This window comes from Aythya ferina (assembly GCF_964211825.1).
Source record: "Aythya ferina genome assembly, chromosome: 7".
In the NCBI taxonomy this organism is placed as follows: domain Eukaryota; kingdom Metazoa; phylum Chordata; class Aves; order Anseriformes; family Anatidae; genus Aythya; species Aythya ferina.
Window position 1 is genome coordinate 723,023 of NC_140302.1, and position 26,458 is coordinate 749,480.

General features: G+C 41.6%; 1 protein-coding gene across 6 annotated transcripts in view; it reads left to right on the forward strand.

Annotated features, from left to right (window-relative positions):
- LOC311439581 (uncharacterized protein) overlaps positions 1–26,458 on the forward strand; it is a 92,859-nt gene that overhangs the window by 60,698 nt on the left and 5,703 nt on the right. For 3 of the 6 annotated variants that reach the window (XR_014694839.1, XR_014694841.1, XM_084525463.1), the window contains one exon: positions 9,907–9,991. Coding sequence is in view for 2 of the 6 variants with exons in the window: in XM_084525463.1 (XP_084381589.1) it covers positions 9,907–9,991 (85 nt within the window). In the remaining 4 variants the exon portion in view is untranslated. Of the gene's footprint in view, positions 1–9,906; positions 9,992–11,685; positions 11,928–17,242; positions 17,441–26,458 lie in introns of those variants that run through there. The other 3 variants (XR_014694838.1, XR_014694840.1, XM_084525469.1) reach the window with 2 other exon arrangements.

A 26,458-nucleotide genomic window follows, 5' to 3' on the forward strand; every position in this document is an offset into this window, starting at 1 on the left:
TCTGGACTGTTATTTACTTTGGTTGTAAGTCTTTTTGCTAAATTCACTGCAGTATTGATCATTCAACATTCGTTAGGATTTCCTCCCCCCCACAAAACCCTATCCCTCTCTCACTATGTAGCATCTAGTCATCTCAGCATGTGATTTGTTTTTACTGAACCCTGTGCAAAGCAGCATGCAAGCTCCTGTCCAAAAATGTACCTTTCTAGACGATGGTCTGAAAACACTTCTGATAAGTAAAACACTTCATTCACTTCATAAGACAGGAAAATAGAGTCAATTATCCACCCAGAAGAAACCTTGGATTGCATTGAGGCTCACAGCAGTCTGTGGGAAAACTGGCACTGGAAGAAAAAGAAAAAGAAAAGAAAAAGAAAGAAAAAGAAAAAGAAAAAGAAAAAGAAAAAGAAAAAGAAAAAGAAAAAGAAAAAGAAAAAGAAAAAGAAAAAGAAAAAGACCTCCTCCCATCCCACTGATAGTAAAATCCTGCTGAGGACTTGGTGTGGTAGCACTGAACACGTGTACGTGCTCTGGTCTAACATTTCTCCTTATCCCTTGATTTATTCCTTCATTAAGCTTAGTCTAAAATGCTGATTCTGTCAGAGGACAGAGCTTTGATGAAGAGCACTGCAGTTCTGAGTTTTGTTTTCTTTCTTTTTATTGCTGCATTTCTTTATATCGTACGTGCACTAAAGAGAGATGTCATCTCCTATTTGGCTGTGAGCAGAGGCAGAACTTTAGTGCCATGCTTAGGATCACTTTAGCTTGAGTGGATTACTAAAAACTAATCAGCGTGTGTATCTGGCTGCTGCTCCCAACATGAAGCAAGGCTTTCAGGAGCTTCGGAGTTGTTTGGTGAAAGCTGAGAGGTTTGCTTTGGTTCTGTGAACATCTCTATTTTCTGAAAGAGAGCTCCCAGACAAGCGTGTCTTCCTTTACATGAATTCTGACCTGTCTGGTATCAGCAGCTAGAGTTACAACTACTGGTCAGCTTGTGATACGATCTGCATCCATCACACGCAGCCCTCTGCTTTCTGGAGAAAAGGAGGCTGGGTGAGACGGCGACCACCCAGAGTCCTAGAGGCTTGTCCAGAAGGAACCTTTTGAAATTCATCAGCTGCTGTCTGGGATATCACAGAGCCTTCTGCACTACTGAAAAACAATGCCACATGTTCCCACTTAAAAACTTTCTTAAAAATAAAATGCCAGAAAATAAAAAAAAAAAAATAAAAACCTGGGATTAAAAAAGGAAACCTGGGGTGAAGTATCTGTTAGATCTTGAATTGCATCCTCTGCTAGGATCTATTCCTATAACGGAGGGCATATGATAACGAGCATAAAAGTGAAAAGTCAGTGTATTTGTGTTAAAGAGGGATATAAGTTTTCTTTATGCTCAGTAGGAAAGTCCTTTTTTGAAGCATTTTATTGCAGAGTTGTAAAAAAAAAAAATAATTCATAAAGGAAAGCAATTTTACTTAAAAGCTGTTTTCCAATTTACAGTGCTTTGTTTGTCTTTTGTCACGACAAAAACATTCAGCATGTTTCAGGGGTCCATGCTTATTTATCCCTTCTTTGACCCAGGAAATGTTATTAATCTGCAGAAAAATGGAAATGTTGGCAGTGCTGCTCTTAGCAGGAATCGCATGTTTCTAAGAGGAAAAATTGTTGGTATCTCGTCATAGGCACAAGCTGATACCTGAACCCCTGCGAACAACCTGAGGCAGGTTTTTACAGTCCCCAATGCCAAAATTCACTTGGGAAAACAACAAAATCTGAATTTCTGACCACTAATTACAATTAAAACCAGAGTTTTCTGTTTTCTCAAGCAGATGGGAAAGAAAATCAAAATGTTAGGAAGCTTCATTTTCACCATGGGGCTCTTTCAAAGGCTCTAAGCTTCTGGATGGCAGCCAGATTTTTGGTTGAGTTTTTCTCCTAGTGTTTAGTCCCTGTAGCTCCAAAGGCACGAGACAGAGGAGCTGCACACAGCTCTCTTCAGCACGCCCTGCTTGTTTTCTCTTCTGCTCAGTTTGCAAACTTTACTCAAAGTAGGTTAATGTTTCCAGTGCACAGCAGGCTCCAAAACCAAAGCTTGATTTTTATTTTAACATTTTAACCTGTCAGCGCTCACCTATTCAACAACCTCTTCTATCTATTTACCTTACACGGGATATTTTAAAATGAGGTTCTCTAAGACGTAGGCGCTATTTTTAGAAAAATAGAGGGGTTACTTTAAAGTTATTCAGGCAATTAGCTTTTCTGCAATGATGATTGTGGTTTGTCTTTTCCTAACGCAGCCTTTACTTGTGAGAATTTTCATGGGGAGTCATCCAAGAAGAACAGGAGGCGGTGGGACTTGCATCAGAAGGCAAGTGTATTTTTGGGCAGCCCGCATTTAACGTTCTCCACTTCACCATTGCACTTGCATCAACTTTTCAGGCTCTGAAGGCTTTGGCCCTGGGCTCTGGTTGAAGACTGTGCTGCGACGGGGATGCAGGCAACCTTGGGGCTGCTGGTGGCACAGAGAAAGTGGATACAGCGTGGAGGCAGCAATGTGTAAATATAAGTTTTCCTTCTTCCTTTTGAAGTCAGAGACTTTCGGGATGTTTCCCTCTCCCTGTGTAGCAGTGACCCATCAGCAGCACGCTCCCAGGCTCCGTGGGGTGCCAGCACCCACCAGAAGGAAGCAGGGAACTGCTCCCAGCCCCTGGTTGCTGCTGGTGGTTGGCTGCTCCCCTCCGCCTGCAGCTTAGGGAGTGCTGCCGCACAAACAGCACGGTATCGCAGCAGCTAATGGCTGTAAGGTTACATAGTGGAGCTCATGTCTCACAACATTTTTACAGCAAGCTCTGTGTGATTGTTGGGCTGGAAGAAAAAGATAAATCTGTGCTTGTGTTTGCATGTCCTTTCGGCTGCTCATCAAACCCACATACGTCCTGGGCAAGTGTCAGTGGTGCTCAGGACTCTTTAGAAATTCTGAGTGTAAGCTAATAAGTGCCTTTTGGAAGGACAGGGCTGTGTCTCAGGCTTATCTTTAAGAGGTGGGCTCATTTGTCAAAACAGGGAGGCAATACCTAGTGAAAAGTGCTCACTGCAGTGTGTCAGGAGCTGGAAAGTGGAAACTATTAATGCAAGTATGTGGCCTGGAGGAACAAATATATTGGACGATCTCCTAATGGACGATTTTAAATCTGAAAAAAAAAATATATATATATACATATTCTGAGTATATATTGCTTATATTGCTCCATCTGAGTTATCTGCTGCCTGACTTTGATGAGAATTCTTTCTTTGTCACTGTAGTGAAAAATCACAGGGAACTTCTTAATCTGGGATAGGGAGAGACTTTATGCTTCAAGTTTTAATATCTCTACACTTATGAAATATAATATAACTTGGGTGCTTCTCATGAGAAGCCCCAGAAAGCAGCAGAAGTGGTTTCAGAGGCAGGAGGAGAGTTAGAATCACCAGTGTTAAAAAAGCACTCTGTGTAAACTGTTTTACAGCTGAAGAGTTATGCAAAGCCATATCTTACCTTGGCCTCCTGCCCCAAACTGCATGTCTGTAAAGCATTCCAATCCTGCCTTGACACATTTTATAGCACATCTCAACTTTGAGGGAAATAAAGTAGTTGTTAAAATACTTCTGCAAGTCCTGTGGTCAGTCCCAACAGCCTGCGGACCAGCTGACCTACGAGACTATCTCAGATGTGTGTAGGACAAGAAGTTGTCTTGGCTTGTGTGCTGGCTGCTGTTTGCACTCTCAGGGAGGAGCCCTTGCAGTTCACACAGGGAGAGATGCACGGAGAGCTGCACGGCTGCTTGGTAAATGTGTGTTCCCCACTCGCTGCAACTCCCTGAGCTGCAGCCGAAGAGCTCAGGCTGGGCAGGAGGGGACATTGCTTTCCCGTGAGGGTGGCCAAAGGCTGGGGCAGGCTGCCCAGCGAGGTGGTTGGTGCCTCATGCCTGCCAGTGCTCAAGGGGCATTTGGACACTGCCCTCAGTAATTCTGGTGAGCCCCAGGGTGGTCAGGCAGTTGGACTTGGTGACCTTGTTATTTCCCTTCCCACTGAACTGTTGCATTGAATTGTTTAATCACAAGTAGCAATTGTTTAATCTTAGCTTAGAGGAGGTGCTTGCAAAAGATGATACCATCAGCTTCTGGAAAGCAAAAACTGGTTCTAGACAAATATCCATGGGAGCAACGATGAAGAACAGATTGTCCACACGCTGTGTAGTTTGTGGCACCTAAATTTTTAGTGCCTAAATCTGAATTCCTTCAGTGGTTGGATGCATTTGTAGTTTTGTGCACACCAGAGCCTGAGGGGCAAATCCTACAGGTGCAGATCCCGAAGCTCTGGCAGGAGCCAGGCAGCAAAATGCCCTGGGTGTGATCGCCTGCATCCTGTCCCCCTGCACCCTTAGGCACCCTCCCTGTCCTGCCCACCCTCCTCAGGGGCCTGCAGGTGGGAACCTCCTGCACTCCCACTTCTGATCCCAGGCAGATCCCTCCTGGCATGGGGAGGAGGGAAATTTGGAAGCAAATGGGCCGAGAATGTCAATAGCAAACTGGTTTTATCTATGAAGGGCTTGATCCTCTTTGCACTGACATGTTCCTTGCAGTGCAAAAGAGGAACTGCTGTGTGAATTAGAGCAATTTATGCTCATGTAAAGAACTTTATGATGTTGTAATTAGATGGGCATCTCCACTGAAAGTGCGTGTCAGCAGCCGAAATAGATGAGAAAACTGACACATTTTGTTTAGATTGCTCTCCATTCCTCTCTCTCTCTTTTAGATCTAGAGTACAGTTCAGATGAATATCTCTCTAGATTTTGTCTCCATAAGAGGCTCTTACTACAACAGCATGCTATTAAGAGGGGCTTTGTGTTATTATTTTGAGGGTGTTTGTGTGCACTGAGATAATGCCACTCTATAAATGGAATGCTTTTTGCTTTGTTTCTAAAATAGTTTTCTGCTCTTAATGAAATAGTTTTTAAATAGTTTCTTGCTTTCAAAAGAGCAAAATACAGCTGCTACTGGCATCTGATTAATGCTTGCTATTTCATGATAACTGTAATTAAATTCAGCTAATTCTCCACTGCAATATTTATGGAAAACAAGGACCAGGAGCTTTAGTTTAACATTTATGCTGGAGAGTATAAGGGCATAGGAAATAACTATAAAAACCTGCAGGGCACAGGCATGGGGTGACTTGGAGGGATCTTGGAGCTTCCCCTTTGCATCACACTGGGTGATGTGGAACCAGCACATGCACACCCTCCCTTATCATGTCTCCTTTCTGCCTCGATTTCTTTGGCTACAAGGGATGCGTCAGCAGAGAAAAGTTGTTTTGGGGCTGTGGTATGGAAAAGATTGCATCAAGCTCTGCCTTAGCATGCCCTGCCACTGAGGTATGCCTCTGACTGGGCAGCCGTCAAGGGGATTTACTGCCACCTTTGTCTGCCTTCAGTTTACGATTTAAGAGAAGAAGAGAGAAACATCGTTCCCCTAGAGGCTCCTCTTCAGTGACAGCTTCTGAAATATCTGAGCTCTGACAAGCAGATGCGGCAGCAGTTCGTGGATGTGTTAGTGGTTTAAGCAGTGCCACCGCTCTCCGCCCATCACACGTACGTTAAGCGATGACAAGAGTGACTCCAAAACTGTTTTTTTTTTCCCTTATGTGGCTGTGCCTGTCCAAACTGATCATAGGAATCCCTGCATCCAGCTTTCCACATTGTTAGCTAAACCACCCTGTTTTATCGCTTCGTTAGGCCACTGTTCTGATAAAACCAAGTTTTTTTTTCCTGAAATTGTGGCGTGGTCTGACTAAAATGTTACCCAGAGTGTGTCCGCCAGGACACAGAAGGACACGTCGTTCTGGTTGCACGCCAGGTGAAGGTCTGATCATGCAGCAGGAGAGGTGCGAGGGCACAGAGTGCTTGAGTGTTTCCGCACGGGGTGGCAGGGGACGTGTCCTCCAAACAGGCAGTTGGAGGCACCTCTAGCAGCTGGCTTCCAGCCACCAGTTCTTTCTTAGCATGGTTCAGGGGTTAAAGCGTAACTCCAGCCTTGGGACATCTTGGGTAAATTTCAGCTGTACAGTGTGGACCTGGGTACCAGTTACCCTGGTGTAATGTGGACATTAAAGTAAATCTTAAAAATGTTTCTCTGGGCTATTTTCTGATCCAGACAAAAACATCCTTCCTAAAGGAGGAAAAAAAAAAAAAAGAAAAAAAAAAAAAAAAAAGCTAAATATTTTTGATAAGCCTGACAGATTTAGAATAGAAGATTTCAATTTTCAGTTTCAGTACTAGATTTTTTTTTTTTTTTTTTTTTTAATGCCCTACTTTCTTAGGCTTTTCTCTTAAAGTTATTGTGTGTGGCTAAGAGAGAAGAGCTTGCTTGTCTTCCTCGAGTTTATTTAGAGCTTTTCCTTGACTAATGCCTTTTGTCACAAGTGACAGTGAAAGTCCTGTTTGGTAATGGAGATCAATGGAGATGAAGGTGACATTTCAGAGCAGTGTTTTAAAACTATTGCATTAGTATTTATCTGACCACAGCGCCTAGGAGCCTGGCTCACAGTCTAAGAGCACGGTGACCCTGTAACTTCTGTCCCTTCAGTCCTCCCCTTACAACACACATTTTGCCTCTCCGTCACTCTTCTCCCACCCAATACTTTTCCTATTCACCTTTTTCCTGCCTATACCAGAAAGCTCTTTGTCAGTCTGTGGCCTTATGAATTTCTTCTCAAAAGACCTCTTACACTGTCGGGGGGGCTAAGAGCTCGTTGGCTGAAGGGGGCTTTGTCCAGAACCGATGGGTGCCTTGCTTCCCCTGGGTCACCGCGCCTGGCTTTTGCAGGGACAGAGCCTTCGCAGCAGGGAGTGCTGAGGGCACAAAGAGGGTCGCTCCCTTCTATTCTGCACCGAGAAAAGCGTAGTGCTGGCACCGAGCAAGTCAAGGAAGTGTGATTTCATGCTCCAGCTCACTCCAAAAATTGGAGTGCACTGAAGATAGTTGTGAAAAGTGCTAAAGTGATGGACAGCTAAGAACTTAAGGCCTCTTTTTGCTTGGAGAAAGATGTACAGCAGAAGCTAATTGTCATCTCCTGTTATATATTGGAGCAGTCAGCTCTGAGTATATAGTACAGTTCATTTCCGAAACACATTTAGGATTTAATCCATATCTTCTTTACCGAGGAAGCCAGGAAGGGTGGCAGCTTTCAACTCTGCAGTGATCTGAGACCACCATATACTCAAATAAGTTTCAAAGCAGCTGTCAAATTAAAGCACTACCAATGTTGACTGGATTTGAGTAAATATTTACTGCCGTGCATGGAATTACTCCTCTCTCTACACATAAGCTCTACCATCTGTGTCCAGAAGCACTGGCTTTCAGGGGCTGTTGACTTGACATCCTCCGTGCTTAATTCCAGAATAAGAAGGTCAATTCAGATAGTGCGTAATATAATTACATATAAAACACGATCTCAGTAACTTCTGTACACAAATGAAATGAAAACATATTAATAACCTACCGCACATTCTCCCCAGTTGTCTTGCACGATGTCATGGCAATACATTTAGCACAGACCAAGCGAAAGAAAGACAGATTGCTTTCCCAGAATTTGCTCAGCTAATGGAGAAAAATCCACCCTGATCTAAGCTAGCTCCAGCAGTTTCTCAGAAATATTAATGTCTCAAGCTCTCATGCCTTTAATACAGTAAAATGTAATGCATTTCAATGGAAAACAAATTCTCCATTTTGGCATTTGTTGCAGCTGATAACTACAGTACTGGTTTCAAGTGGAGCATGCTGAGCTAATTACATTTCTTCCAAACACTGTTGATTTCTTGATTGCTAATGTGGTATTTGAGAGTCAGTGATTCTTAAATGTCAGCTTAAGAATCCATCTTTCCCAGTCTGAATCCCCTAAATGCAGGCCTTGTTTTACCAATATTCCCAGTAAAGAATTACTCTCGCTACTGCTTGTCTTGCAAGTAAGACAAATAACAATTTCCAAAGGCTGGATTTCTTTTCTGCACCACATTTAATTGGTGGGAGCATGGAGACATGGAAACATTTTCATTAATGCTTCATTATTAATCAGCGAAAGAGAGATGCAGCTCTTGAGGGAACCACTCAACGGTAAATTCCCTAAACAATTTACTGTAGCTTCCTTCAAAGAAGCAGTTCTTTGAAAAGATAGACAGCCCTATTAGTGCAAATGTTGCAACAGCACAATGACAATGAGCTTCCCTTTTAATGTGCTTTTTATGAAAGGGGAAAAAAAATCCTAGTACCTGGAGAACTCTAAAGTGTTTGGTAAACAAAGCAAATATTATATTTTCTGGTCTGTTTTGCAAATTTTTCAAAGGTTTTGTGGGCGCAGTTTTCATACAATTTTTGGTTGAATAGTCCCATATGTTCTACCTTTCTATTGTTACTGTTTCTGCTTACTCTTCTTTGTACTTATAACACTTTATCTGTTATTTGTTTTCAATTGTTGTTGTATTGCAATGTAACAGTAATTAAGGCTGGTTTAGATTTCAGCAGAGACATCTTTGGATGTCCTGCATTGAGCTTCTACCACCATCAATCCCCCTCAGGGGGGAGAGCCTCACTGTGACTATGTTCAGTGCTTCTTATTCCTGAGTTTGCTGTAAGCATTCAGCTGATCAGCACGCAAGGTCTCTTGAGCAGCTGTAGCAGGGACTGGGAGGTGCAGAGCAGCTGAACATCTGAACCTTATTTGTGTGTGAAAAGAGGGAATTCTTTTGAAATGGGTCCTTGATGGCTAATGTAGAAGAAGATGTGAAATGAAATCTGGATAACTAAGCTGTTCTCCAGTCCTTACTATTAATCTGCTTATTGGCAGGTCTGTCGGGGTTGGTCTTGGGACCAGTGCTCATATCTGGTAGCTCTTGCCAGCAGAACTCTTGGGTTTTTGATTATTTTTTTCCAGAAAATACCTTGATCACATATGGAAATCTTTTCCCACTGTGCGGAAAGAGCCTCTGTGCTGCTACCAGCAGTTATGCAGAGGCCTAGCTAACAGCCTCCTCTCTTACTGCCTTAGTAGCAATTGGCACCCCTAGGCAGTGACAGAGTAATGGGATGTGACGGGTGGAGCTGTCATACTGCAGCAGACCATGCAGTCTTAAGCACTGTTGTCCTGCTGGACTGCCTGGTGCTGCAGGTCCTCTTCCTACGTTTCTCTGGTTGGGTGCTGTGGGACTGACTTTCATTCTCCTTAAAAGACATCTGAATGCTTGTAAGCTTTTTGGTCTCTCTGGGATCATTCATTCATAACCAAGGTATCATAGAATCACTGAATCACAGAATATCCTGAGTTGGAAGGGACCTTTAAGGATCATTTATAGCCAGGGTTGCCCCATCCCAGGTGCAGGACCCGGCACTTGCTCTTGTTAAACTTCATGTTTAACATCTGACCAGATCTGACCAGCCTTGAGGGCGGAAAGGCCTTACAGAGAGAGATGGACAGACTGCAGAGCTGGGCAATCACATGAAGTATAACAAGCACAAGTGCTGGGTCCTGCATCTGGGATGGGGCAACCCTGGCTATATGTACAGACTGGGTGATGAGGCGCTGGAGAGCAGCCCCACAGAGAGGGATCTGGGATAGATGGAAGATATGGCATGGGAAGAGTATCCCATTGTCCTACTGCTGCGCAATCAGATAATACTTAGGCATGAAATTCCAACATCTGTAGACTTGTAAACCTTTTTAGCCCTAAGGATGAAAATATTTGGGAGTGGAAAAACCGAGGAATGCAATTAAATAGAAAATATAGCAAATTACATTCTCAAACATCGTGGAAGAACGTTTTTCATTCAATGAAAAGAAAATAGCACGTCTTTTTGCCTATTTTTTTCTCTCTACAGGATTTGTTTTCTCAGCAATGCAAATCACATCAGAGACGTCCATAAGACTATTTACTGCTTTCAGCTCAAGTTGGAAGGGCAGCAGGTAAGAACTTGTATATTTATCTTCTTTTTAACTCTCGTGAGAGAGTCACAGACCTGGGATCTATCATGACTGACATAGCAAGTCATTAGATAATTATATGGAGCCCCCTTTTATTGAAACATCTTTGTTAAAATGTGCATGCTAAACAGAATTTTAATAGGCTATGACTCTAACTCCCTAAGCTTCAATTTGGTAGCAGAGAAACTTCGAGCATTTTCAGCATTATTTTATGAACACTTTAAACAGATCCCGTTATAGGGCAAGAGTTTTTGGAGATAGATGTTACTTTGCTTTGGCTTCAAAGCAAATGTTTGGTGATATGCTTATTGTGGTATAAAGCATACGTGCAGTTTCAAGCTGCAATGTCAGTGAGTTTTCTCTAGTTTCAGCCTTCCTGTCCAGCCCCCTCTATGCCTTTCTGCCAGGTCACCAGGTCTTTCCTTTCACTCTAGTGCCTCTACTATATTTTATTATTTTCCACTGGCTGGAGGAGGATCAAGCCACTGCATTGCTAGTTTGGTGCCTTTCCTGACATAATCTCCCCTGGCTTACCTTTCCATCCATCTCCACACAGGAAGAGGAGGAGATACTCTTCCTCCTGGGCGCTTCCTTCACTCAGTGCCAGGAAAACCCCATAGATCAAATGCTAATGTTGCTTCACTCGCAACAGAACACATTTAACTCATAACAGTGCCCAGAGCTTCTTGACACGTGTGAACTGAGCGTTGCTCACATGTGTCAGCTTGACAGCAAATAGATGATCTCTTCCCATGTGGAAGCCTAGACACAAGAATCTATTTCTATTCCTCTACAAAATCATGAACCATTTCACATTTCTTGATTAAAGTGGTTATTTAAAACAAAACAAAACAAAACAAAACAAAACAAAAAAAGGAAAAGTAACTGTAAGGAATAATATTCTTTCTTTAACCTTAAATTTATCAGATTTCTTTCCTTAATTTAGCCTATAAGAGGAAAATTTCATCTTGAAGTAGTTCAGCCATACTATGAGCCCTGAATATACAATAATATGATAGGAAGTATCAAACATCCCTAAATTTAGATATTGCTACTGGTTTTCTTGTAGTACTGCACCCTAGGAATCCTCCACATGGCATAGATCTAGAGCTGCAGTTGATCATATGTTTATTAATGTTTATGCAGCAACATAAATATGTATTTTTTTATTCTCCAAGTCAATAAGCACAACCTTCTCTCTGTTGTGAATCCGTCAAAAATCCTCTGGAGACCTAGACTCATAAGGCTTCTAGTCTAAGGTGCTTGTACTATGAGCTTCTTCATAAAAATAATGTGATTGACTCACTCTACTGAGGTCTGTGGAATTATTTGTATGAAGGAGAATATTAGAATGGCTTCATACATTGGTAATTGATGTAAGTGTCGGTATGAAGCACGTTTATCTATTAACTTTCCTTTCTTCTTTGGCCTTTCTTATTCTTTCTTTCTTTCCTCCCCTAAAGGAATACATAAAGCTTCCCAAGGCTATAAATCCAGTCTTTTTTTCCTTCTCTTTCTTTGAAACAAATGCATGATGAAATGCTGCCTCTGCTGGTGTTTTCCCACCAGAGTTAACCCTCCCATGAGGGCATTCTCCTAGCCAAGATCCAAATCAAACTTTTGCATGTACAAAATCTCAAATATCCCATAACATCTATTCATTTTTTGCATATTAGATGTAAACAGCAACAGATGGAGATTGTAATAGCTACATGAAAATAAAAGAAAAGGTATAAAACATTTACACATGGCAAGAAGAGTCAAGGATCCTTGGAAATTGCATCTCGTGTGGAAGTTAGAGTGTCATAATTCTTTCTGTGTGACAGTCATGTTCAGTTATTTTGCTTTTCAGAACAACTGTTGAAATCTTTTGATGCATGTCATATAACAATTTTGTTCATATTTCTTTGACACTGGTTTCTTGGCCACATACTGTACATTTTTGAAACAAAGCTCTCAAACCTTGAAAAAGGATTTTCTTTCTTTACTTTTGATTCTGCTTGTGGGAAGGGAAGGTTTATATGCATTGAACAGACATACATTGAAATAGTCATTAAATAAAATTCACAAAGAGGAATCGCTATTTAAAACCTGTAGGTATTACATTTAATGGAGTAGCCAATATTCAAAGAAATGAAGGAGCAAACAAAAGCAAACACTTTCAGATGAAATCTACCTCTAAATAATAACTTTGACACAAAGAACATTTTCTGAATCATCTCTTTTCATACACAGCTGCAAACATGAGGAAGTAGTACAAGCCTTCATGTTAATACTGCCTCTCACTCTCTAAGCATTACAGAAACCAATTAGAAATATTAAAACTAATCATGAGACATTGCCCATCAAGACAGTCATAGCCGCAAAAAATCTAGCACCGCCTTCTTATTAATAAGATTTTCTTTAAAACCGTATTTATTTTCTGTAGTTGCCCTGCTTTCTTTGTGGCCAAGCAGGCAATGAGGAGTGTAAAGGCAGACCCGATGCTTGCCTCGGGGAGGCTGGGCTCAGGGTGCCCAGAGCAGAGGAGGCGGCACATTGGGTGCAGATAGTGCACCCACGGGGAGATGGGGAAGGGGAGAGCAAGTGGTGCTGGAAACCCACTTTAAGGAGAGAGCTGCCAGGAAAGAAGAAGATCTTTAATCTTACAGAGCAAAGAGAAAAGCTGTTTTGTGTCTCTAGTAGGGGCTGAAAGGCAAAAAACGAGGAGAAAATAAATGAGAGAAGGATCTGCCTCATGCTCCTAGTGCAGATAAACTGCCACCTTTACCTCATTTTGAGGTTATCCAGGTTGTCTTTTCCACTGTCCCCTCCCCTACCCTCACATTGCCGGTCTCAGCATCGCAGGCAGTGAACAGTCTGTGCAAAGAAAGTGCCAAAGGTTGCTCCAGTGCTGCTTGTGGGAAGCACTGGCCTAGGGAAATATGTCATTTTTGGTGGCAGGAGCCACGCTTGCCATAGCCAGCTTCATCTGAAACCAAAATCTTTTGAAGTTACCTAGTGCCTCAGTGCTGTTTCTTTGTCCAACAAAGCCTCAGAGCCTTTGCTCATCTTGCTCTAGATGCTTATCTGTGGTTGTCCCTTACTAATTCACCGGGAAAAAAATCAGTCATGCCTAAGTAATGTACTCTAGTAAAGTTTTCATTGAAAACCATGAGGAATATGTGAAATGAGTGTGGAAGAAATGTGTGTCCAAGCTGCTCATTCCCTGGATGTCTGCTGGGCTCAGGCTGTCCACCTTTCAGCAGATGTTTTCCTCTGCATGCTCATACAGTGTAAAATTAACCAGGACTTTGGTCTAAAGTACCTCTGTTAGTAGATCATTTAAATGGTTAGCCTAACATACTCAATTTGGCATTTGTGTTTTCCTAAGAGCATGGGTTTTGTCAATTTGTTTCATCCTGTACCCAGCTGTCTGTAATTTTGCTATCAATATCTATGTTTTATGGTAACTTAGATAAGTAGTACCAAATTATGGTGATTTTATAAAATAAAAAAAAAAAAAGCCATTAACCTCAGCCAGTCAAAAATAATCCTATTAATTTCCAGTCAGATTGCTTTTTGATGAATTTGCAGTAAAATTCCCCCCCAAAATTAACCACTTCAGTGCAGTTTAAGTCAAGTATTTAGTTCTCTTCGTCATCCACTGCTGTAGCAGCATGTCACCACCGAGCTGACAGCAGCCAGTGGGTGACAATAGAGGTGTGTCCTGGTCTGAGGTCCACCTTGAGGACACCAGTCTTTGTTTTCACACCAGCAGCTACCTGCACAGATGCAGAGTCCCAGTCTTACTGTGAAGCATCCTGGCTTGGCTCTGGCTGTAGGAATGGCTTCTCCAAAGACCTCAAGGATCAATGAAATATTAAATTATTTTTTTTCTGCTGTTTTACCTGCCGTAATGGACAAATGTGTTTTTACACCTTGCATCATTTCTGTTCTGAAAAATACATGACTTAAATTGACCAAACTATACCTGTCCTACTCAAGACTCTACTAAAGCTGTTGGATTAGGAAACTCAATTGGTACAAACAATTTTCTTATGGAGATTTCTATTAATAGCTTTGCATTTTTATTAAAGTGGGATACTTCTTAAAGCCTCAGAAGCATTGATGAGCTGAAAAGCTGAAGGAGAATTTGTTTGTTGTCAATTTCTGTGTTGTAGGGGTTTTCTGGGGGCTTGCTTCATTCTCTGGGTGAGCTCTGGCTGATTAATCCTGGATCACAGGAGCTGCCCAGGATGACGGCTGGTTCCCAGTGATGCCTGTCAGAACTTCTGAATGATTGAATCCCCCACAAATTTGAAGAGTTTTATTTCTTTAAGGCTCTCTTGGGGCTTAACATTTCTTAGGATAATTGGGAAAAATCGCAGCTAATATTCGTAACAGAGCAATTGTCACTTCAAGCCCCCAAATCCCTGGTGATAGCTCAATGCATCAAGTGACCTTCATCTCTGGATGACAAATGTGGAGTAATTAGCCTGAAGAGAGGTATGTCTGAAAAATGTTTCAAATGCTCCAAATTCCCAACCTGGGATTCTTTTTACCAGGAGCCCACTCCCAGGTAGAGGGACAATTTATGTCTCTGAAAAGCTCCCAGATCTAGGTCTCAACCTTAGTGTGGATTCCCTGCATCCTTCCCCCATCTCACTGTGTGCTCTCTTCTTCTTGCACTCCCGAAGAAGCAACCTCTTTGATATGGAGAGGATGAAAGGCTGAGATTTCAGCCTTTCAGCCAGCTATTCCTGATGTCTTCAGGTTTTTTTTTCTTACCAGGACTTTCTACGTCTCCAGCAACTCTGAAGAAGCATGGGTTGGGGGGGGAAATACCTGGCAAATGCATTTGGGATGGGAAAAAAAGAATTGCCAGCATGAAAAAAATATACAAGGAGGAGATAGATGAATCATAGAATCATTTAGGTTGGAAAAGACCCATAAGATCATCAAATTCATAAGAGGTTAAAAACAGATGTAGAAAATAAAGAAAAAGTGAAAAGGGTATAAGCAGGCAAAAGGAGAAACATCATCACATGCTGGGGAGGAGTATGAGGCACCCAGGAGATTTTTATTCCACTAAGGTACTTCAACAGAGAAAAAAATATCGGAGATAAAGACTCAGGACTCTGTCCTCCCCTACAGTTGCTTATGTCATGGGTTATCAGTGCCAAGATTGTTTCTTATAGTCTAGTCTAGCAAGAATATGTTTTTCTTTTGTCTGTATTATACCTATATCTCATGTCTTCTATTATTCTCCTTGTGTTGTGTACTGTTTAGCTGAAGATGCTGCTATGTTTTCCTTATGAGTGTGGGTTTTGTCCCCTTCTGATTCCTATTAAATATACCAAAGTGTAACTGTTACTACTAATGTGGAGAAATAAGGCACTAAGTTAATTATTAACAGTAAAGCAGAAAAAGCTGAGAGTTGTGCATGCAGAATGGACATACAACGCCTCTACAACACCACTCTGGGGTGGGAGCTACAAGGAATAAAGCATAGTTTCAGTACACTTAAATAGACAAGGATGGCACAGTCCTTTCAAGGCACAGCGTTATTCATTTAAAGTATACCAACCTGGCGGTTAAATACATCCTCTCTTTTAGTGCACAAAGCTAAAATTTTGAAAGAAAAAACAAAAAAACAACAACAACAACAACACATACTGAAACCCTTCTCTTTTTCACAGCCTATAAATCATGTGCAATATCTCTGTATTATATAGCTTCCATCATGCCCACAATCATGTTACTGGAGCCCAGGCTCAGTGTAATCATCATCCACTATCTGTCTTGTCTTTCACTGTGCTGGAAAACACCCGCACACTTAAATTCAGAAATTATTTTATCCATAGAGAAATGAGTAGCTATTAGAAATGTCACCGTTCCCCGCCATTCCTCTTGCATTTAACCTACGCCGGTCTGCCTTTTCTGGGGGGTATAAAATGCTTGTTTTCCTTATGGCAGATACAAGTCAAAAATAAATTTAAATGCGCTTCATTGGTGCTCTCCCAGGGGCTGCAGGACTTGGAGCGGGCTCCTGCAAGATTGTTCTTTGCCTGCTGGAGCCCTGGCAGCTGGCCATGTAGGGGTCTGCCCGCCCATCCAGCAGTGCAGTCCCACGTCTTTCTTCCACGGAGTTTATCTTCTTGCCCTGATTTCCAGACCACTGATTTCACTCAGTCTGCATGGTGGCCTTTAGCTCAGTTTCCAGTTTTCTTGCTGCCTTTCCTCCAGAGGCAGTGCCAACTTTTTGAAATCTGGTTTGGGGAGAATACATTTCCACTTTGGCATCAGTTAATTCATCCTTAATCCACTTGTCGGCTACTCCAAGTTCCTGGGTTTACACAGAGAATATGTGCACTTCACTCCTCACAGATTTACATGCATTTTGAAGTTCACATAGAGAAATGAGGACAGAATCTGCCCGCTTTCTGCCTAGCACAGGTGCCCCAGGAGCTGCTGGTGCCGCAGTGGATGTGCAGTGCTCCGGGTGCAGCTGGGGAAGTGCTGGGCCTGGCCCCTTGTGGCAGCTGCAGCAGGAGCTGGCTCCAGAGAAGGGCATGGCAGCAGAAAGGGGCAGAGCAGTGCTATCTCTCACTGGGGCCAGGACCAGGCTCATTTATTACCTGCCTTAAGTGCTGTTGGTTTTGCTTGTGCTGTCGTTTTCAGGCTCCCTGCCTGACTGCAGGCTTCCCGTTGCTCCAAGCCCCAAGCAAACCTCCAGGCACGCGTGTGTAAAGTAAAGAGGCAGGGTTGGGAAGAAGTGCTGTTAACACCTGAGTTAGAAATAGAAGGTGAAGGAAAGTAAACCTGTTGTTTAAGGTATTATCTGGCTCTTAGTTTTACCTGAGGTGATATATGAAGTCTAGGGCAGAGAAGGGAGATGAACCTTAACCTTCCATTCAAGTGCATTTAACCATAAAACTGTCATTTGTCATAGCATGCATGATGAATGCACAAATACAGCCACTTTCCACACTGCTCCTTGTGGAGGATTTTACAGTTATGACACTGTACAGGGATCAACCGGCTTGATTTAGTTCCCTGCATCTGCTGTGCGGCCTCCTCAGCACTGTGAAGCCCACCCTCAGGGCTGACATGCCTCTTCTGAGGCACCGCAAAAACACACAGATCTGTGTTTGGAAAGCTCCGTGGTGGGAGGATGCCGGGGCCAGGGAGATAGATGAAGGCTTTTAAACTGCTTTCTGAAAGCTGCTTCTGGGATGTATTTCTTTGCAGTATTTGAAAGCTCTCCTAAGAAGACAACACCGGCCATAGAAATTGAAGCATACGCAATATTAGAACAGCATGAACAACCAGACCACACCACCACAACAACAGTTGTCTACAGAGGGAGCTGGGCCTGTAAGCTCTGTGTGTCTCAGACAGCTCATACCAAATGTCTCAAAACACCTTGAGCCTCAAGGGCTCACTTCGGTGAGTAACCATGTCACACTGTTCCTGTAACCTACATCCTCCCTGCCTTTACCCCAGTGCTAGCGTGAGGATCTGAGCTTCCTGGAACCTTTTAAAAGAAATTTTCATTAACTTCCATGGGCTGCTACCTGAATTTCTGATGCAGATCCTTGCTTTTCTGACATGTCCACTGTTTAGATGGAGGGTGCTCTGCAGTGGGCTCCTTCCAGCTTCCTGCCCATCCTTTGCAGCTGGACCTGTGCAGCATCTCTCCTTGCAGCTTGTTCTTAGATAAGGAGGGAGAGAAGGACCTGGGAGTGATGGTGGATAGTCGGCTGAATATGAGCCAGCAGTGTGCTCAGGTGGCCAAGAAGGCCAACGGCATCCTGGCTTGTATCAGGAACAGCGTGACCAGCAGGGCTAGGGAGGTGATCGTCCCCCTGTACTCAGCTCTGGTGAGGCCGCACCTCGAGTACTGTGTTCAGTTTTGGGCCCCTCGCTACAAGAAGGACATGGAGGTGCTTGAGCGGGTGCAGAGAAGGGCGACGAAGCTGGTGAGGGGCCTGGAGAACAAGTCCTACGAGGAGCGGCTGAGGGAGCTGGGCTTGTTCAGCCTGGAGAAGAGGAGGCTCAGGGGCGACCTTATCGCTCTTTTTAGGTACCTCAAGGGAGGCTGTAGCGAGGTGGGGGTTGGCCTGTTCTCCCACGTGCCTGGTGACAGGACGAGGGGGAATGGGCTAAAGTTGCGCCAGGGGAGTTTTAGGTTAGATGTTAGGAAGAACTTCTTCACTGAAAGGGTTGTGAGGCATTGGAACAGGCTGCCCAGGGAAGTGGTGGAGTCACCATCCCTGGAGGTCTTTAAAAGACGTCTAGATGTAGAGCTTAGGGATATGGTTTAGTGGGGACTGCTAGTGTTAGGTCAGAGGTTGGACTCGATGATCTTGAGGTCTCTTCCAACCTAGAAATTCTGTGATTCTGTGTGATTCATCACCCATTGTATGCCCAGGCCAGCTGGCCTCCAGGGCTGGAGCATGGGGAGGGTGGCTGAGGCCTCTCCTGAAGGCTGAGGAGATCTGCCAGAAGCTAGCAGCTGCAGATGAGTCAGGTCTTGAGTCGGCAACTCTGCAAAGGTTGGCTTTAACCGACAGATGTAGGCACAGTTACCCCTGGCGTGATTGGTGTCCCTGTGGTTGAGAGGGAGCAATGTATGCATCAAATGCTTTTACACCACCAAAAATAAGGTTAGTAATCCACTTTTTTTTTTTTTTTCTCTCTTTTTTCCTTCTGAAAAGCTTTCACAGGAATCAAGGACTCCTGGTGGAAGTATTTAAACCTTGCAAGTAACCATAATTAAATAAACAAATATTCAGTATACTCTTCAGGTGCGACTGGTACCACATGGGCATTTTAGCTTTACTTGCCTTGGTCCATTTAGCTCTAGTGACCTATTTCTAATACATTCAATGGCCTTTTCTTACAGATGTGACAGTTTAGCATCTTACCATTTCATATTGTTTGGTATTCAATGCTTTTCACATTATTCTATTGTAACTTCCAAAAAGGCAAATTACTTTAAATGAAATGCCTTCCATCCAATGCAACCTTGGGCTGAAATCAAGGGTTTGTAATCTATCCTCACCTTTATTAAAAAACATAAGGCATCGGCCTTCACGTAGCTCAAATACATTTCCTTACATGGTGACATACCGTGTCTGATACCTTTGAATTCCTCAGTATGAATTCCTATTCAGTGCACTCAGTGTATTGAATATTATTTAATTTTCCACATGCTGTGTGATTGAACGCTCTGATCATGGAAAGAGAGTAGTCACACAGCCTTGTGCTGCTTTCCTTTGCTGTCTCTCATTTTGTTTTGTTTTCCCTTCCTACGTCTGATGATTAAGCACTTGCTGTCTCCCTTCCTGTGACCAAGGAATTTTGTACTTGTTTAGCCCTGTCCTCAGTCCCAGGATTGCACAGCTCTGGTACTTGGCAAAAGCTCAGCAATCGTCTCAGCCTATGTGGCAGCCACCTCCCTCCCAGCTCCATCTATGTACACTCATGCTTACTCATATATATGTATACATAGAAAGGTAGAAAAATTGACAGCTTTTAACCCATCTGAGATTTCTAGTTTGGGCTGACCCCAGGGACCTCCGTGGCTATAGCACAAGGGCTCTCGTGTCACTGCCTTGTCTGGGGTCTCAGTGGCACCCGTGACGTGGTGGCATCCAAGTCCTGCCTCTTGGTGCTCAGGAATATATGACTTATTGTACCTGAGAGCATTTCAGTTTCAGACGTGAGGTTCCTAGGGTTAGAGATCTGGGATACCTGTGCCTTAAATGCCCTGAGCAGATCTCCGAGAACTAGTGGTTTTATGTAATTAGGGTAGAAGCTTGTATTCAGTCTAACAAGGGGAAATATGCTTTCTGTTCAAGCACAGAGCTCCTATTTCTCAAACAAATTCAAGCATCAGCTTCTCTGCAGAAAATCTCCAGCTATGTACATCTCTTTCTAAGACAATATCTGTGCCTGGTGGTATTGGTTTTAGCAGTTACAGCTGGCCTAAAGGAGCATGGAAAATGGGCAATTTATAGGGTATCAACACCAGTGTCTTGTTCAGGCACTGTCATAAGAAAGTTGCTCTATATGACATATAGACAAAATTTCTGCATTCTCTGTCACTTATTGTACAGATTAAAGGAAAGATAACCTGTCCAATCATCATTATATGCTCAGAAGCACAGATGGAAAAATCTATGTGTATCAGTTCTGTAAGTCTCAAGGAAACCTGCAGAGGAAACAAATGACCCACAGTGAAAATGTATAATACTTCACAAAATTGGTACCTGGGAGCCATGTGGCTAAACTAGCAGTAAAAATGACCCATTCTTTTCAACAGGAAATTAGTTCTCCCCTGAAGTATAGAAAAGAAATTTTTAGGCTGTTTTACCACCTGCTCCTCATCCCTGTGATCTGTGTATTCACTTTTGATTTATGAGGGAAAGCAGGGTTGGGGGGAAGGGAGGGAATCAGGTGAATTTTAAATGACATATATCAAGATCATAATGATTTCTTCTTTTCTTCTAGGCTGTTTTTTAAAAATCTTATCTTTATACAATAGCAAAATTGTAACTGCTTGCAAAGCTAAAGATTTTTCTGTTACATCTCATTCAATGTTTTATCAGCACTCCTCTGTCAAAAAAACTGTTTTGCTAAAGAGTACAAATGAGCTATTGGATATGCAGCGAGGCTAACCCATATATAATGTGACTGCAGGTCATATCAGCTGTTACCTTTGTTCTTATTTATATTAATAACTTGTATGAATGTCTACATATGTGCATGTGGGTGTACTTAATGCTCCCAGAAAATGTCAGTTTAACTCCCCTATCATCAGACACACTGTGCAGCAGTGGGGTGATTTTGCTATTGCTCTTCAATATGTGAAACAGAGCAGCCGAAAGATATGCTAGACATGTTAGAAGGCCATTCTAAAAATAGACATAAATATTTTTGTCAAGCTAAATAAACAGCACCAGTATAAAGGATGGATTGTCTCACCCTCATGGAAAACCATGAGACTAGATGTATAATTTGCCCTCAAAACTTCTATCAAATGTCTAAATAGCTCACAGGATCTGGCTTCTGTTAGCCTGAAGAAAGACAGTATAATTATAAAAGACAAAAAAGTTGTTTTTTAATAATCCTTACCTGCATTACAAGCTTATCTTTAACTCTAGTAAAACTTTGCTTGCTTTTCAATTTATGGAAAAAAAGTCATCTTTTCAGGCACCTCTGTGCCTCCAGCTCTAGTGATGATATCTGACTAGACTGCTGTTCTTCTGGCATGCCCAAAATGAAATTCCTGATTTTTGTTGGCATCTTCAAGGTGATTCCTGTAGTCTCCATGTTCTTTCACTTTCTGGTGGTGGGCACTTTCTAATACACGGTGGCAACCATACATTATGCTGCCAAGCTTGAATTAATTTGCAACCAAGCTGTGGCTCAAAAGATAAAGCACAAAAACAAAACCTGAACTGTGAAGGAAATTGCATGAATAGAATGCCACAAACAAAACATTGTGTTGACAATTAGCTATATGATTAAATCCATGTAAATCAATTAATTGCATGCTTGAGCCTCTGAGGAGCAAGCAGATCATAGTCTAGTTGGCAGTGCCTACCAGCAGACCATGTAAAGTACACTGTACTATGTCTTACACTACAGTGTACCAAAGTATACTAGAGGAGCCCATACAGAAGAATAAGGGTCAAAGGAATCAAAGCTGCAAGTAGTATCCAATTCAGTTTGTATTTCCTGTCAAAGGCATCTATATTTACATCTTACCTTCTCCATGTTGGAAAACAAACAAGGAGTTATGCGTACTGTGAGCATATTTTCCTCTTATAGATGAAGAATTGGTCGTTAAGGTTTCAAAGAGAGACCCTCGTCTTTCTGGACTCCATTATCTACTACTGCCAGTTGAGAAGGATAAAAATTGAGATGGTAAAATCCAACAGAAATTGATCAAAATGGATCTTTCTAGGGGTTCAGTTAAGTTAGTTGAAGTCAAATTATACAGCTGATATTTTTTAGAGAATCTGGAAAATTTGGATATAATCAATATCAGGATCAAATGTCTACCACTGTTCTTTGGAGAGAAAATCAGTACAGCTTCTTTACATAAAACTTTGAGGGGAAAAAAAAAAAAAAAAGAAGAAAAAAAAAAGACTTTCACTGATAATTCTGCTGAAATATTTTCTTTTCTCTGTATTTTTTTCTTTCTTTCCTGTTTTTTACTAAACTTTTTTGTTCCATCCGTTTGATTAGAACTTTTTCTTTGCAATTTTCAACTCAAATTATATGGGAGGAGTAAATAATATTCTTTAGGACTTGTGAATACAAATGTCCAATGAATTGGAAGAACAGAGCTTATATAAAGACTTAGTTTTAAATGTGGTATCCCTGCAGCAATAGTATGATAGCAATATGTGTTTTTCCAACAATTTATTTTTCTCACAGTAATGCTGATTTTTGTGTTTCTTATTAAAAACGCCCCAGTGACTAAAAATTACTGTCCTAGTCAAGGTGTCATGAAACCGTGAAAGCAGGAATTAAGTACTCCTGCCCTGAAGATGCTTCTGTAGGTGCTAATAATACACCAGATCTCTGGCTTATTTGGGGACAAAAGTTTGCTTGTGAAGCTTCTCATTGAAAGTTCTTATGTTACACCAAACTAAATGTTGACTTTGTTTGAAACTGTAAAAAAGTTCTATTTTTAAGAACTGCTGTTTTGACTTTTCATCCTTCTATATCAAGAGAATGTCAACTACATGACAGAAATGCAAGTCCAGGGTGGAGGAACAGATAACATTTATAAAGATTACTTTTCTGGAGAATATTGCCTTTTGTGCCACGCTGCTGTCTTGTCAGAATTTTGATGCAGACAACGCATTTAAGAGTCTCCCTTTGCTAATAATTATATCTCAGACTTTTCTCTTTAAAACAATAACAGCACAGTGTGTGGCATTAACAGCCCTAAAATCATCCAAGTCTGAAAATCTATCTTGGAACAACTTTAGAATTCTATCTTTGACTCTTTAAATAAATAATAGCAGCCTTCTCTCTTTTCACATTTTAATATATGTGAGACCTAAATATAGATGCTATTCTTTCAGGCTCCATAAAATAAATGTATGGTATTTTCCATATATACCTTAAGGCAAAATGATTATGGAGACTGACCTTTGCGCTGTTTCTTATATACATCTGGGTCTGAAATTATCGTGCTTTAATTATGGTAGACAGAGGTACTTTACTTGAAAAATGGTTAAATAGCGGAATGTTAAACTGAGTTCAGTAAGAATAAATCCATTTAGTCTGTTTGTTTAGACAGCTAGAAATCTGGATGACTTCTTGGCGTGGGTAGGGGGTTTATCAAGGTGTGATTTATTGTCCAAGAAGCGTGGATTTTGTTCCTTAAATTCTGTATTACCGTATTTGATCAGAGAAATAAGCTATTATGTCTATATTATGTCTACCTGAGAGCTAAGCATGGAGAAGTTTCAGGATTAATAAAACATACCCGCCTATTTCATGGGTGTGTACTTTCTGCATATAGTCTGTGAGAAAAATCACTTTTATATAATAAAACAGAGCAGTCTAGATTTTCAGCGTTACAGCATGGGACTCTTTTATTGTCCTTTTGTGAGGGTTTGGTCTTGGCACAGACCTGGTTCTTGGCTCACAAAGACCTTGTCCTGGAGGAGCTGGCTCCACACTGTGGTTTGCATAGAAGCTTGGTCCCACACACACTACACTTCTGGGTTTCTGCTTTCCCAGAGGGTCTGGTGAGCATGTTTCCCATGTGCTACTTCTTGGCAACAGAGAGCCGCTGCCCTCTGTTTGTCTCAGAGCTTCTCTCTTGGATAAACAGCCCAATCCAGCTTCCTCTGCAAGACACGGGAGCTGGGTAAGTAACACCAGAGGCCCATAGATCCATTTCAGAACCTGAATCAAATCTAATTTATTTTTTTATTGATCTGTATTGAGTATAGTTATCTTTAAAAGTCAGGTCCCCACTTTGGAAATAATACCTCATCCTTCATAGCTTTTCCATCTTGGCTTCTTCTTTTTCACTATTTATCTTTATCAGCTTCTCTGGCATTACAGCCAGAACAGCTCACCACTGAGGAACACATCCAGCGTGTGATGAGGGAGTAAATCTGATCATACAGGGATGAATAAATGTAGGAATTCACGAAATGATATGTTCACTCTCAGCAATTCTCACTTTTAATGTAATATTTTTTTTTCAGATATCCTTTTTAATCTTTATTTTAGCCTTAGAAACACAATGTTTTTACTAATAAGGTGAATGTAAGCTTTTTAAATTTTATGTTACAATGTACAATATCTGTACCATGCCGGCACAGTGCTGTTTTGTTGTTTGCTTTTAATGCAGGCCATATTGAATATTGAAATATTTACTATAATGAGATAAAAAATACCACATACAGAATGCATTACAATTGTGCAAGCAAGATGTTTGTGTGTTCTGCACCGTTCCCATTAACATTATAGTGTGCAACCTGCAATTCCTAACTATGAGGAGACTTTCATAAAACAACAGATGAATAATGAATATTAAAAGAAAACAAACAAACAAAAACCTGAGAGACACTTTTATGTTGCACCTGAAGTCTTCTAAAGGGGGCGGTTACTTTATTATTGGGTCTGCTATCTGCCTCTCACCATCTGTCCAGTGGCCTATTTTCTTTGTCTCAGAAGAAAGAAAAGTACCTTCTTCACAATGTGAAGAAAAGGACTGGTAGGGAATCACGAATGTGTAATTGCAAAAGAGAGAAAAGACTCCGTATTTTGCATAGTATGGGCAGCTATTCTCAGATACGTCTTCTTGAATAAAAGAAATAATACAGCCAGATGAATGCGAGGATGGCATTCACTGCTCCCTGCATGTGCTTTCATTAGGAACTAACTTCACTTTCACACTACGTACCTGTGCAAGAGATAAATAATAACCCCTTACATCTTTGTGCAGGCTGCCTGAGTTAGGGCTCTTTGAAGTGAGTGTGCCATCTAAGTGCCGTGCATGTGCAGGAGTCCCACAGAAGACTCAGGAGAGTTTTTTCCTCAGGAGATTTCTATTTATTTATTTATTTATTTTAGTAGAGCAACATTTTGCTCAATCTGTTTGGATCTTGCATCACTCGTGATCGCTGTCTGCAGCCAAATGGGAAGTATGACCACATTCTCTCTTTTATCCAGACTGCTTATTGAACATACCTGTACTGAGCAAGAAAGCATCAGGATAAAGAAACACAGTTTAGCAGAAACATATGCATAATAATTTTAAAAAGAAATCCAGGATAGTCAAACAGACTTGGAATTAAATTTTAGAGTATCTGGAAATTAGATGCCTGATGTTTTGCTATTAATAGATCTATCAGACTTTCAAACATTCAGATTAGGCACCAGCACTAATTGATAGCTGCATGCTGAAAGGGGAAAGATTTATTGCAGCTCCTCAACTAGACAGATTAGCACTTTTGGGCAGAAATAGGAAGTTTTATTTTTAATTGGGCAGAAATAGCAAGTTTTATTTTTAAGGACGGGATGGTGGAGGAAGGTTCTGTACGTCTAGCATGGAGGGACTGGTGCTGTGCAGGGACAGCAAGCTGGGACTAACATTCAAGCAAGAAGCCGGGGATAGGTCAGGGCGGACTCTTGAGGACTGGGGCTAAGGCAGAAGCAGGATCTGGCATTATGGTCTAGACACTATATATATAGTACAGCTAATGGCCCAGGGAAGCACATAGGTGAAATGCTGAGGCTAACAGGGAAGACTTGGACACAGCAATGGGGTCAAAGCAACATCTCTACTATGGCACACGGTGCCAGGTCTCGAGCAATGTGCAGGGGTGCGGTAACCAACCCCTGGCACGGCACAGCCTTGCTCTTTGCATCTGCTCCCAGTCCTTATGCTTGGAGCTGCTCATCCGCAACCAAAGGTCCCAAGGGACAAATAAGAGCAGTATCACATACACCAGATAGAAGCGTTTCTGAATAATATGCTCTCTTTGCAATGGCTGAGAGGAAAGAAGAACGGATTTCAAGAACATTTATTGGATGTATTCACATGTTTTTCTCCTGGGGTAGTGATATGTTTAGAGAAAGTCAGCAGATGATTATATTTACACACTGGAAGAGCTTTTTGATACAAACCAGTTATAGTTGTATGAACTAAACTTTATTTATTTATGGTTTTTTTTTTTTTTTTTTTTTTTTTTCAGGCAGTTTAAAACGAAAGGCACATATTTAATATACAGAATATTTTTTAATAATCATGCAACCCAATTAGATGTTTCCACTATTGTAATATATTGGCTAACGAAACCTCATATGAAGAAATGTACTGAAATCAGAATGAATTGCTGCCTGTGTTCACTAAGGTGATAGCTGCCATAAATGTTGTCATGCTATAAAGGGATTATTAATCATCTTGGGGAATTAAGT